This window comes from Impatiens glandulifera, chromosome 1 (genome assembly GCF_907164915.1).
Source record: "Impatiens glandulifera chromosome 1, dImpGla2.1, whole genome shotgun sequence".
Taxonomy (NCBI): domain Eukaryota; kingdom Viridiplantae; phylum Streptophyta; class Magnoliopsida; order Ericales; family Balsaminaceae; genus Impatiens; species Impatiens glandulifera.
The window spans coordinates 155,159,547-155,174,542 of NC_061862.1; the positions used below are offsets into that span (position 1 = coordinate 155,159,547).

The 14,996-nt window shown below is 33.1% G+C and overlaps 2 protein-coding genes across 2 annotated transcripts; one reads left to right on the forward strand and one right to left on the reverse strand.

Moving 5' to 3' along the window:
- Positions 1-8,255: 8,255 nt before the first annotated feature.
- On the forward strand, positions 8,256-8,730 carry LOC124917202 (arabinogalactan protein 21-like). The gene has a single exon (XM_047457681.1). It carries the CDS (start codon positions 8,376-8,378, stop codon positions 8,550-8,552), a length of 177 nt encoding a protein of 58 aa, XP_047313637.1. The 5' UTR covers positions 8,256-8,375; the 3' UTR covers positions 8,553-8,730.
- A 3,712-nt stretch (positions 8,731-12,442) lies between these two features.
- Positions 12,443-14,984, reverse strand: LOC124920295 (mitochondrial dicarboxylate/tricarboxylate transporter DTC). The gene is made up of 6 exons (XM_047460750.1): positions 14,757-14,984; positions 14,465-14,548; positions 14,307-14,368; positions 13,601-13,962; positions 12,914-13,128; positions 12,443-12,826 (listed from the first exon to the last, which is right to left on the reverse strand). Exons 1-6 carry the CDS (start codon positions 14,874-14,876, stop codon positions 12,770-12,772), a joined length of 900 nt encoding a protein of 299 aa, XP_047316706.1. The 5' UTR covers positions 14,877-14,984; the 3' UTR covers positions 12,443-12,769.
- Between the last annotated feature and the right edge of the window lie 12 nt (positions 14,985-14,996).

A 14,996-nucleotide genomic window follows, 5' to 3' on the forward strand; every position in this document is an offset into this window, starting at 1 on the left:
ATTATCAGTGTTTAAAGATATCTGTTCTGAAACATTGCCCTTTCAAAGTAAACTGGTCGCACCTAAAAAGACGTGAAGATATGATGATATCTTTCATAGTCTCGGTCTATGACCAACACCCTAGACTGCAAACATACTTATTTCATGCAATATTTTTTATCCTGCAGTTAATAGATATCATCTTCTGTAATACCTGGACAATAGGATACTCCCCCAACTAGTATTTAAGAGAAGCAAACATTAACCAAAACACTCACAAGACAAAAGATCACTCTCTCACTAAGGCAAAAATGTCTTAGTTTCCCAACATCCTCCAAGTTGATTTTCAATCCTGCTCAAACACCGAGCACTATGACGTGTATCGGATGATCAAATCCCTGGAAGATACCGGTCTTCGGTACTTCCTGGACGACAAGCACACCATATATCCTGAATCAATACTAGAATTTTTCTATAACGCTAGGGTGTTCAGGGGGACCCCCCACTTCGATACTCACATTCAGTCGAAGGTGGGAGGCATCATCTTTGACTTCACCGAGAAAGACTTTGCGCGGTGCTTTAGCCTGCCAAAGCAAGGGTTGACAGATCTCGACGTTCCGGCCAACATAAAGGCCGAGATCTCCCTCACCCTTGCACGGTCTGACGAACCGGTTGAGGATCACGGTACAAAATCACACTTGAGAGCTGAATATCAGCTCCTCAATGATGTGATCGGTAGAAGCATCTTCGGAAGAGATGTCACTAACACCTACTGTACGGCGACCTTCAATATGATGGCGACGATCACCACCGGTACACCGGTGAACTAGTCAAGGGTCTTGTTCGACGTCCTGATTTGGATGGTTGGCATCTGATCAGTAGGCCTCATCCCCCAACTAAGCTGCCTTCTTGTTGAGCTGGGTGTTCCGACCTGTCCAGGCGAAGGTCTGAACCAAGCCCAAGTGATTACCAAAGAGATAACCGACTCATTCTATGAGCGGTTCGAGAGGGCTTGGAGGAGGAGGAACCGCTGCCATAACCCCACCGGTGAAGTCAACTCCCGCACACACTGAGTTACTCCTTCCTGCACCCGGTCATTTTGTTGCACGCACCGGGTGTATCCTTATTCAAATTACCCACGATCGATTCGGCTTGATTCATGTTTTCTTCGGTTTCATTTAAGTTCCCTTCGATTTTATTCTTGTTACTTTTCGATTTTATCTAATGCTTTTCTCGGTTTTATTTGGTCACTCTATAATATATTGGTGCATCACTTCTTGATAAAACAGGAACCTCTTATTAACATAGTAACTCCTAACTAACTAAATAATCAATGCCCAGCTAACTTGGTTACCCTCCAACAGCCGGCCAAGATGCAACGGCGGATATAGAGCTAACAACGTTCGAAGCAGCTTGCCAGATACTTTTAGCGACTAAGGAACCGATAAAAGTATCCGGTAACAAAGCGACACTGCGACCGGAGTACATACCGATTTGTGATATCTTCACAAAGGCGGTTCAGGCAAGAGGAGGAAACTACAACAGCCTCACCAAGGCCAAAATCGGGATGCTAGTCGGCCTGATAGAAGGCACAAAAGTGAACTGGGCAAAGAAAGTATTCAGCAACTTGAAGGATATGGTGAAACCGGACTCAACCCGGTCATGGGGATACGCCGTCCCTCTTGGTAAAATCTTGTTTCACCATAACCTCAACATCGGTCCCGGTGTCATCATCCCAACAAGAAGGTTGATAAGAACCAAACACTTCCTAGAAAGGAAGCAAACGGCCCCCGGTTCCACAGGTGGCCGAAAGAAGACATCCGCCAAGAAATCGGCTCCGGCGAAAGAAAAGACCGGAAGCAAGGGCAAAGAGAAGATAGTATTCTCTGAACCGCCTTCACAAACAGAAGATGAAGAGTCGACTTCCACATCTGAACGAACCGAATCTAAGAAAACAGATGATGAAAGACCGAATGATGAAGAGCATTCGGGCCCAAGTCCCGATAATACCGGTACGGGCGCAAATCTTGAGACCGCCGAGGGCGGTGAAGAAAGCAGTGAAGAGGAGGAGGAGGAGGAGGACGACCAGAGGAAGGCCGATACTATAGCGCGCCAAATCCTGGAAGTCATTACACGGCGAGCTGAAAAGGTTGGCGATATATACCGGGAATGGCACGAGTACCGGTTCAGCAAACTTTTTAAACACATTTTACCGGGCTTCACCGACGAAGAATGCTTCAAAAGAATGAAGGAGATTGAAGACGCGGTCATGAGCCTCACAAACGCGGAAACCATTCACGACGCTTTGGGCCGAACCTCCATCATAAACCGCGAGCCCGGCTACAGAAGCTAACCGTGCGGATCCGGAAGATTAAAGAAAGGTACGAAGAGGGAACACCGGAGGACAACTTAACGCCCTTGGTGTTAGAAAGACTTGAGAAAGCGAGAGGAGAACTCGTTGAAGAAATTGACCGACTGGAGGTGATGTGCAGACAACGCGAAATACCGCACTCTCCAGCTCCTCAGATTGATAAGGGTCAAACTCATGGTGCTACATCTCCTCGGGGGAACCCGGTGATAAACGAAACCGATGAAAGGGCGGAGCCTCCTCTCACCGGGAAACTTCAACATGAACAACCACGAGTCTCCGAACCGGGCATTACAAAAGAATGGGTCAAGAGCCTTCTCCAAGAGTTTGCAGACTCAACGGTTCACCCGTTAGAGGAGAAGATGACGAAAACCGTGAGCATGGCACTCCGGTTCGCCAACAATACGAGGAATAAGCTCGTAATGACAAATAACCGGTTCTCACAAATCGACGCTGACTACCGGGAAGAAGCGGTTTTGCGCGACAATCATCTTAAGCGAACTGAGGCCTTGGAAGAAGACAACTCAGGCATAAAGAATGACTTCGATCGGTTTAAAAGAGAGACCGAACAAAGATTAAGAGAGGTCACTGAGGATCTAGTCGGCACGACACTCAGCAAGGTATCGGAACTAGAAAAGAAAAATGCGGGTCTTGAAGACCGCAACGACAAACTCGAGGCCGACCTCAAGGCGCTGACCGCACAAGTTGATGAATTACTCAAGGCCAAGTTGAGTGCGGATGCAGCGGTTGTGGAGGCAAATGCCCGAGCGGCTCAGGAAGTCCAGGATGCGATGGACGAAGAAGCGAGAAGAGAGAAGGAGCCTCCGCAACTTACCGAGGAAGAAAGAGCCGAGCACGAACGTAGAACAAAGGCTAAGTTTTCGGGACTTGAAGAGTCCGTAGCCGCTTAGCAACGGGAAGATGTAGAGCGGCTAAATGCACAAAGACAAGGGCTCGAAGAATTTGCGACCGTCCACAAGAAGAAGCAAAAGGCGGCCTCTGCTCCTTCGATACCGGCAAAGCGGAAAAGAAAACCATCTAAAAAGGACCAAGTAACCGGGCTGCTGAATGAGGTCACTGACACGGTTATTGACAGTCAACTGCATCAGGCCACTCACAACGAAGATGAAGATGAAGAGCACCTAGAGCACCGGTCTACAAGACAGCGAGTCTCAAGACCGGATAAGAAAAAACGGAACAAGGATCTGATGGCCAGCTACGACTTCTCGGACTCAGAATAGGGCTCCCTTTCTTTTAACTATGCTTATCTTAGTATTTCTATATAACATTTTCTATTTTCGGTTATCTATCTATATATATAAAGTTATTTTTGAAACCGGTCTACACTTGCATTTCTACATGGTTTTGATAATTTTAAATAAAATAATCAAAAAGGGAGAAATTGATAAGATAAATAGATAAGACTTTTCCAAAAATTTTCCAAAAATTTTCGAAAAATTCTCCCAAGTCAGTTTCAAAAATCCGGTCAAAATAAAGAACCGGCCTACGTTTGCAAACTTACATGGTTTGATAATTTTAAATAAAATAATCAAAAAGGGAGAAATTGTTAGATAAAATTAGACCGGTTCACATAAACCTAACTTAAATAAACCTTCCATGCAGGAACAAGGAACCGGACCGGTCAAGCAATTATACTTAAACCTTAAACCCTAACCGACCTATACTAACTTACCGACACCTCTCTAATCTACCTAACTCTACCTAAACCGGACCGCCAGGTTACAAAAACCGACCCATCAATTTTTATACCTTCATCATCCGAAACCGGTTCTGCCTATCACTAGTGTGCTGCTTCAACCTGAAACACCTCTTCCGCGCTTGAACCTAGTTCAATGGTTTGTGACAGTTTGTGTAGTATTGAAACTCCGGTGTTAATCTCTAACAGGATTAATCACCACCCTTTGAGTGAGACGCGCTAACCGGCCCAACCTCGGTCCTCTAGCCGCGACCTAGATCCTAACAATAATAATTAATTAACTCATAATATTATACTAAGTTTGTGATTTAGGGAATATGGATGACAATAGGGCGGTTCGGGGCGGGAACTGTATTTACCATTTCAGCGCTGTTTTTATTTCGGGGATTTTTTTTTAATACCATTCCCATCCCGTTCGGTTTTTTTCGGTTTCGGGAAATCACACGTGACCCCGTTAATAAAATATTTTTTAAAAAATTATAAAAAAAGTTATATAAACGATTTTTTTAATATAATATATATTGTAATATATTAAAATTTTATATTATTATAAAGCAATAAACTTACTATTCTCATAAAATATAGTGAATAAATAAATATATTGATAATTTAATATATTTAATTATGTTTATAGTATTCGGGGCAGAATCGGGGTGAAATCGGGGCAGGGGACACAAATACCATCCCCGCCCCATCCCCGTTCGGTTTTGGGGAAAACCGTCCCAAACTGGGTAATTCGGTTCGATTTTTGCGGGCAGTTTCAAATTATCATCTTTAATTATTGATAATTTCGTTCAAGACATCATTGGCTACATCTCGTATAATCTTCTTAGCCATACCTCCACAAATAATGGTCATTCATGAGTTATCCATCTCAGTTCAAATATGTTGGCTTTGACCTCATTGATTTTTCTTCTTTCTCAAATTTTCATTGGAAATAAGATTAACATATTTTTCTTAATCATGTGATATTGGGAACCTTCAATGTGATTCATTAGGTATGAGATGAAAATGCCACGTCTCAAAAAGTGTGGTTAGATTGCACAATATACAACCAACAACTATATGTGAACATGAAAAGTGATATCGGCCCCATTTTCCACAAGAACAAAAACGTTTACATAGGTCAATGATATGTTTGTTGCCACCTTTCCAAAAATCATTATTAGTTATGTAACGTGCACTAGTCATCTCAAAAATTTCACTTTGCTCATTCTATGGAATAATTGTGTGGGTTGATGTCTTGCTTTCGATATTTTCAAATAATTTCCTTGATACTTTGTAATAAGTATGCCCATTTTGAAGATCATTCAAAATATGAGTATGTTTTTCTATAAAAAGTTTTATAGAGCAGTAATATATACTTCACCATTGACGTGATCTAAAGAAAATGAGCAGACCTTAAGATATTATTAAAATTTTCGACCATATTTGTTGTTACTTGACCGTAATAATATCCTCCATCGTGAGACATAGTCCACATCTCTAATAGAGTATTTCGTAACCAATTTTCAGCATCGGGATTAAGCTCTTTGATTTGTCTCATCGCTTCTTCAAATTTTCTCATTGTACTCTTATTTCCAACCACTCAGCATAACATCTTCAAATGTAATCCAAGATAAGTTGAACTAAAATTACTATGGACATGTAGAGATAAAAACGAAGTATACCCATGTCTCCAATAAAACCATTTTGTTCTTTCTTCATTACTTCAATGATTTTGGCATGTCGGTCTAAAATTATGCAAACTCTTGTTCTACTTCGACATATAAATCTACGAAGGTGACGTAGAAACTAGAACTAGTTGGTAGTTGTTTATTCATTGACTAAAGCATAAGAAATTGAGTATTGATGGTTATTATAATCAGATCTCATTGCAATTAATAACTTCCCGTTATACTTTCCTTTTAAGAATGTACCATCAATATTGATAACTCGTAGAGAATGTTGCCACCAGTTAGCTATCGGTTTGAATGTCCACCATACACGCTTAAACACAGGCGTGTGGAGTTTTGTAACATCGACCAAAACTTCAATCGAATAACTCGTGCTTAGATTAAAATGCGTCAAAGCACTTAAAATTTTAGGAAGTTTAGAATAAGAGGTTATTATGTGGAAAACTTACAGATAAAAGAAGAAACAAGCGAAAGAACACGCTAACGAATTTGATAACGGAGTTCGGTCAAATGTTGCATACATCTCTGAGTACTAAAACTATCAATTAATATGGAATAAGAGATATAAATATTGGGTGCAACAAAAGAAAGGGAGAAAACTTTCTTTTATAGACTAAGAAACTTCTCTCACCCCATCATCTTCTGATGTGTGATTTTAATTGTAAGGAGAGTTTCTTTTATATATTAAGAAACTTCCTCCAATCACCATCATCCTCCAAAAAACAATAAATCTCCACATTGACACAATATCCAATACAAATATTCATCATTAAAAAATAGTTCTTAAGTGCTTCTAATTGATACTCTTCAGTGCTGACTCAAACGCACAAGATATTTACCAAATCTAAATAATGTTTAAATTTGGTTTTTCTCATGCCTTTCATTTCGAACTCTTTACTCAATTGAGCCTTCAATTTGTCAATTTCATATTGGTTATTTGATACAGCAACATATCATCAACGTACAAGAGTAGATAGATATAAGACTCATCTTGTAGTTTGTGCAAATACACATAGGAAACAAATTTTGTTTCTTATGTACTTGTGGTCCATCATAAACTTGTCAATTCGCTTGTACTATTGGCTTAGCGATTGCTTCAAGCTGTACAATGATTTGTTTAACTTACAAATACAATTTTCTTTATCAACAATATTGAATCCATCTGGTTGAGACATGTAGATTTTCTCATTCAAATGACCGTGTAAAAATGCGGTCTTCACATCTAGTTGAGCTAGCTCCAAATTAATATATGCTATCAAGGTCAACAAAATTCTAATGGAAGAGTGTTTAACAATAGGAGAAAATACCTCATTATAATCAAATCCTTCTTTCTGAGCGTAGTCTTTAGCTACCGATTTTGCCTTGTAAAGAACATCAATTTTTTCAAAAATCATTTTTTCTTAGCAAAGTTTAATTTACAACCAATAGCCTTCTTTCCTTTTGGTAGATGCGTCAACTTGTACGTCTCATTCTTCTGAAGAGATTGCATTTAATCTTCCATAGCACTTTTTCATTTTCCATTTTTAGTACTTCGAACAACATCTAAAAAGGTGGATGAAATATCATCTACGACTGAAAGTGTATAGTCCGTCATGTCAACAAACCGAGCTGATTTTTAAATAACATGTCTTAGTCTGTTCGCAACAATGACTCACGTTGTTGTGAAGGTTCTTGGATCGGAACCTCTTCCTCATCAAACTTTTCGTGTGTCGTCGGAGAGTCATTTGTAGTTGAACTTATTTTTATCTACCCAAACTCCACCTGTTACTATTGCGGAGAACAATCATTCTTGTCTGGTGTTATCTTATTCAACATTGAAGATTCGTTAAAAATAACATTTCTATTAATAATAATTTTCTTTGCATCCAAACACTAGAAGTAGAAGTGATTCTCTTCAACTTTGAAGATCATATTTTTGTTATTATATTTAAACGATTCTTAGTAATATAATATTGGATCAACCTTTTAAAATATATATATATATATATATTAAAATATAAATAATCAAATTTATAAAATAATAATTTAAATATATATATATTTAATAATGAATTTAAATTTATAAATAAATGGAATTTGAGGAATTGAGAGTCTGGAGACAGCTGTATCTATTTTATATATATATGAATAAAAATCTTAGCCTTGGAAGCATGTTATTTAAGATTTCAATAATAATGGTAATGGGGTCCTCTTTTCTTAAAAAGGAATTCAAATCATAACCTCACAAATTACATTTATAAGAACAAATACTTTATACATTAATTTATAATTTTTAAAAAATAAAATAATATTTTCCCATTATATATTAGAACAAGTCAGAATTAAAATATATTATTATAATATTAATAAAAGAAAAGGTTAAAAAACAGATATTTGTGGGGCCTGAAACTACCAAACTACAGCTGGATAGCAAATATACTGGGTTCAAAAATCAAAATAAAGAACTAAAAGATCGGGCAACACGGGCACCTTCTCTCCTCCTCATATTTCGCCTTTTTAAGAACCGTTATTTTCTCGGTCACCTACCCGTAATTCTCAACTCCTTTATATAAATACCCCTTATCATCTCTTCCGATCTAGATTATCTCTTGCCTGCATTTCTTCTTCATATTTCTTTCATAGATTCAGTATATCAATGGAGGCATTTAGGTTGAGGATCTTGGTCGCTGTAATGGTGATTGCTGTATCAGCTATTCAGAGTGTCTCATCCGCCGTTGATGCGCCGGCGCCGAGCCCTACATCAGACGCTACTACATTCATTCCGGCGGCTGTGGCTTCTGTAATCGTGTTAGCATTCGGATTCCTCTTCTGAGCTATATCAAGATCTGATGATTTATTATTATTAGGAATATGATTTCATTTATTTGAAAATTTTATTTGTTAAATCTCTAGTACTGAGTTCATAGTTTGCTTGCAGATCTATCTATAATTATTCTAGGGAGAGAGATGTTTGATTATTTATAATTTGTTTCCCATTTATTATTTATATTCAGTGTGATTTATTATTATTTATTTTCTTTCTTTAGATTATTTAACTGGTAAATTGATAATGAATATAATAATAACAATAATTAACATGATTTCAATAATAATGGGGAATTATATTATCCTTCAAGAAAATTAATTTATTTCGCATTAAGAAATAATAAAGTTTTTGGAAATTACTTTAACTATTAAAGAAATTGAGAAAATTATTTACAAAATTTTGATACATTGTATTCAAATATAATTTATTTTACTTCAAATTCATACTATTTCTTTTCGGATAAACTGTCATGAGTCAAACAAAAATTTTCACTTTTTAAATTAGGGGGCTGATATTGCTTTTAATTATTTAAATAATTCAATTAAATTAAATATAATATAATTAAAAATAATAATAAAAAGCTGCCACTTTATGATCAAATACATGTGCTAAAAAGTTAGCTGTCAATTTATGATGGGTATGTTATAAAATTGTGTGATGAATTTTTGATATTATATTAAAATATACTAAAAAAAAATTAAAATTCAGTAATAAATATAAAGGCAAATTATAAGTGACACTCCAATTATTTTAATTTCATCTTGTTAGCCTTTAAATTATTATTTGAAACAAATCACTCTTTCAAACTTTAAAAAATATCACCATATATTATCTTTAATCAAACTAGAAAGATCTGTGTCATGCACGAATAAAATATGAGTAAGCGAAAGTACGCGAAAATATTCTTTAAAATACGGCGGAATATTCTCTCCTCTTATTAATTAATTTCGCTTTTCTCTTATAAATTAATTTATCTCTTCTTATTAAATAATTTATCTCTATGTCTCTATCAATTAATTAATTTATCTCTCTTTCTCTCTTACTAATTAATTAATTTATCTCTCTTATCTCTAATTAATTTATTTAAATCATAAACTCTAAACCCTAAATTTTAAACCCTAAATAATATCTCTTATTTTTTTTAGTTGAATTATGAATTTATCAAAAAATAATTAATTAATTAAAAAATAATTAATCGTGAGAATAGAAATATTAGATAAACATTTATAAATAATAAAACTAAAAAAATATAAAAAAAATAATAAGAAAAAGAAGAAAAAAAAGAGATTAGGGTTTAGGATTTAAGATTTAGAATTTAGGGTTTAGAGTTTAGAATTCAGGGTTTAGAGCTTAGGATTTATAATTAAAAAAAATATTTTTAATATTTATTAATAAAAAAACTTAATATCTACCGAGAAAATAGATTAATAAATCGGAAAAAGAAAATGATAAATTAATTAATAATCGAGATAAATTAATTAATAGAGGAAATAAATTAATTATCGGGAGAGAAGAGGGAAAATAATTAATGAAAGAGATGAGAGAAATAAATTAACTAGGAGAGAATATTCTATGATTAAACAGAATATCCAATATTCGCGTTCCTTATCATTACTCATAAAATATATATAAAAAAAATTAATAATAATAATATGTATTTTTTTAATTTTTTAAAATAAATTATGAATAATATATTAAATTAAAAAATATTCACTTAATAAACAACTTATCTTCTAACATATCTCATCACATATTTGTTTGATACCGGTTTATTATTTATCGGTAAACCACATTTCAATCACACTTGACTAAAGTGTTGTACTTATTTTTGTTAAGTTGCAATTTGAAATATACATATATAATTTTTTATTTGATTTTTAACCGTTTTAAGTTTATGGGCAGGTTAACTCAAAATCAGACTCAAGTATATATTTACTCTAACCTATAAATATTGATACTTTAAAAATTAAGTATCAATATATATATATATATAAATTATTATATTTATATACATAATTATTAAATCACTCTTTATATCTTGTATTTTATTTTTTATCATTAATTTTTATATTTATATCTATAATTATTAAATATCTTTCATATATATATAAACAAAACAAATTATATAAATTTCCTTTCTAATTACTTAATTACTTTTAAACATCAAATTATTCTTTATAATATATTATATATATAATATATAATATATATAAAAATTATAAATTATTTTTAAACTTTATTTTATAATATTATCTATATATATAAAAGAGATTTAATAATTGTATAAATAAAAAATTAATGATAAAAGATATATATATATATATATAATATTATATTATATATATATATATATATATATATTTAATAATTAAGGTGATTTCAATAATAATGGATTTATATTAGCTTAAAGCAAAGTTCATTTATTTCACATTAAGAAATAATAAAGTTGGGAAATTATTTTTATTATTAAAGAATTTGACAAAATTATTTACAAAATTTTGATACATTGTATTCAAATATAATTTATTTTACTTCAAATTCATACTCTTTTCGGATAAACTGTAATGAGTCAAACATAATTTTTTTAATTTTTTAATTTTTTAATTTTTTAAAATTAGGTGGCTGGTTTTGTTTTTAGTTATTAAAATTTAATCAAATTTAATTATATATATAAAAAAAAAAAAAGTTGTCACTTGTACAATAGTTAGCTGTCAATTTATGATAACAAGTATGTTTTAACCTATTTTTATTGATATAAACGCTTTATATTAAAATATAATTACACCAAAAAAAGTAAAAATTCAGTAATAAATATGATAATTAAATAATTATTAGCCTAGACTATAAGATAAGACTAAATTCCTATCTTTTTGTATCATTTAATGTTATACTTGTTTTGATTTTTGTCATAAATACATTGTTATACTCCATTACATATATCATTAAAGCAAAAATAATACTAAATTTAATTATTTATAACAAAATATAATTTAATACGTAATAAATTTGGATTTTTTATGATAACTTTAATCATTAATACTTAATAATGTATAATGATTAAACACTTAAATTCTGTAACGAATACACAACTCTTTAATTTTTGAAGTATTTAATATATTTTATTAGGAACAATTAGAATTTCAAACATTTTATTTGAAATCTCAAAATTTGAGACTCAATACAAAAACATGTAAAAACAATAAATTTAGTAATTAAAAATTTAAAATCGAAGTTTTTGTATAATTTTATTAAAATCTCAAGTTGACTCTTAAAATCATACGATTTTACGATTTAATATTAGGTTAACGAGTCTGATTTTTAAGTAACTCTTAAATAGGTAAATTGTTACAATTTTAAATTTACGATAATAAAATTTTATAATTTTACGAGTTTATAAATAATTTCGATTTTATGATTCTATACGATTTTATGTTTTAAAAAATAAATTTATATTTAAAAATTAAAGTTATTTTTTTATTGAAATAAATAAATTAATATAATTAATTTTTTAAGTATAATTTTTTTTAGTAGTATTATTACTTATTATTATTTTTTAATTAATTTATATTTAAATATATAAAATTTAAAAATTAATTAAGTATAAAATATTTAATTATATATAAATAATATATATCTATTATTTTTTAAAATTGAACTATTACGATTTCAAATAAACTCTAAATTTTACGAGTTTACAATTGGGCAACGATTTTACATAAACTCTTGCTCTTGATAATTTGAAGAAAAAATGAATGATAATTTGAAGAAAAAATGAAATTTGCTAATGTGCACTTAGAGCAAAATCTTTGTAACATACTAAAAATAACAAGGAATATATATATATATATATTAAAAAAGAAAGTTTGCAGCCAGAAAGCAATTAATGGGATGAGGAATGATAAATATTCCAAGTAGTAGATTGGATACATAAAATCTTATTTAGGATCTCATCATCATCAAATATTATAGTCTGAATTCTGTATGCTAACAGGAAAATGAAGGAGATTTCTTCTAAATGAAGTTAAATAAAACCCTATAATAGGATAGAAAATTTGTAAGATTTAGGGAAAAATAATAATTCACGAAAAAGGAAGTTTACTCGATGCCCGGTTGGTTAGTTTTTCCCAAAGACAAAGATACGAAGAACACTACATAACAACCATGGTGTATTATTCCGACAGATAAAAAGCTCGACTTGTTTTGCTGAATCAACAACAATGTTTTTATAGGCCAGCAGACTTCTGCAGTTTTTGGATTTGGTTGAGGAAGATCCATGTCATCTGCAAACAAAATAAAAACAGTTTAATGTTGTTATTTGAAAATAACTCAAGATCATAAAGGGGTGTCTTAAAGAGAAGAGAAATTACCATGACATGGGGAGCAATCCTGACACAGTAAACGGGAAATCCAGTGTAGAGTTTCAGAGGACCTCCTGCTTTGATGGTTTTTATAGCGCAATCCAAAGAACCGGTGTAAGGATATTTTCCTTGTGCATCGGGTTGCATCTTCTGGATTTGAGTTTTCACATAGTCAAATGGTAGACTACAAGCTGCAGCAAAGAACCCAGAAACAGAACTAGCCCCTGCAAACCAGATCACAATAGGCAAATCCAAATTAGAGTTTAAAATGAAGTCTTAGATAGTGGGTTTTGAAAACGATTTGGTATTTTGAATCCAAATTATAGTTGATGAACGGAATCACAACAGGCAACTCCAAATTATATATAAAAAAAGTCTCCAATATGGTTTAGAGTTGGTGATCCATGTGAGAAACTGGGCAAGTCTGATTCGGTTTAAAAAGGCGGCGACTGCAAATGAGCATCCTAACAAAAGGTGGCCCGAATTCATTGTTTTGAATAAGCTAACAAACAAACAAGTTTGTAAAATAATATCCCATGGTGGTGGAACGCACACAGTTACTTAGGGGAAACGAATCTACCAAACGCCCCATAACAATTAGCGAAAAATCTGATCCAAATAAGTTGAATCAAACTACTCAAGCTTTTGGCGGTTTTCCCACAAGACTCATATAAAAATAAGAAAACAACTACTTACCAACAACAGTTGCAGCCTCGCCAAGACCAAGAGAATCCTTGCAAAACTCAACACTTTGATCATAAGAAGCAAGCATTCCCATATTCAAAGCCATAGCTCTCACAACAGTAGGTCCAGCACCTTTCCAAAGTGCCAAAACTCCTTCATCAGCGCCAATACGGAATAGTGCTTGGAAGGCGTTTGTGTAGTTCCTCCTTTGAGCTGCAGGTAAAGTAGCATCTGCCTGCATACGAATAAGTGCCAAATCTGCTGGACTACCCACAGATGCACCAATTGCTCCAGCAGTTAAACCACATAATGCCTTCTGATACAATGGCAATGGCTTCCCATCATTAGCCTCAATTGCTTTGTTTGTCAAGATCCTGTTTATCAAAACCAATTCCTCCTATTATTACATTTTTTTTTGGAAAACAGCTTAACTTCATTTCATTAAGAACCCAAAAATGGGAAAAAAAAAGTCAATTATCAAAGCTAGAAAGAATCAATTTAGCCCTAGAAAATCTGATTAGAAACAAACAAAAAAAAACAGAGATTACATACAACTAAAGCATACCAATCCTAATAATTAACATTCTGATTCAATTTAGCCAATATCATTTCCGCTACTTTCGAATCTCAATCTGCTGCTCTTACAGCCCACCTACTTTGCCTAATCACTTGCCTATTTTTATACAAATGATGTTAAATTGCAAGTAGAGAAACTCACTTAAATGTTCCAAGCCGAGCAGTTGTATACGTAGCTTGTCTAAGTAGCCCAGCAGAGAGTCCCTGTTCATGAATTAAGCTTTAATTTGAACTGAATCTAAGGAATTGAGTGATTATATATAACAGTAATGAAATTGCAATGATCTAATCCTAGCATACCTTGTACAAGGCGCCGACACCTTCATTTTTAATCATAGTTCTTGTTACCTCAGCAGCTGATCCTTGACCCAATTGAATCCTAACCTGTACATCAAACACTAAACTAGTAAGTAACTAATCTTCTCAAAACTTTCAAGATCTTCATTCTAAATCACTAAACCAACCCTTGATCTAAAGATCTGTAACATTAAGCAGCTGATTCAAAACAATAATAAGTACAAGAGCTCTAAAGAAGGACAGATCAAACAATACGAATAGATCAGGAAGAGAGAAAACAGAGATGAATGATTACCTTGATCATATCGACAGGTTGGATAACGCAAGTAGCAAGCATACCGGAAGCTCCGCCATTGACAAATGGCTTGATAGTTGGCCATACACCGACGGAAAGCTTAGGCTTCTCTTCACCCATTTTCTCTTCTCTTCAGCTGATGAGAATCTACTTAACAATGGAGAGAGAGAGAGAGAGAAGAGAGAGAAGATGAAACCCTTGAGAGAAGGAAGAGGGAAACCTAGCTTGAGCTATATACTG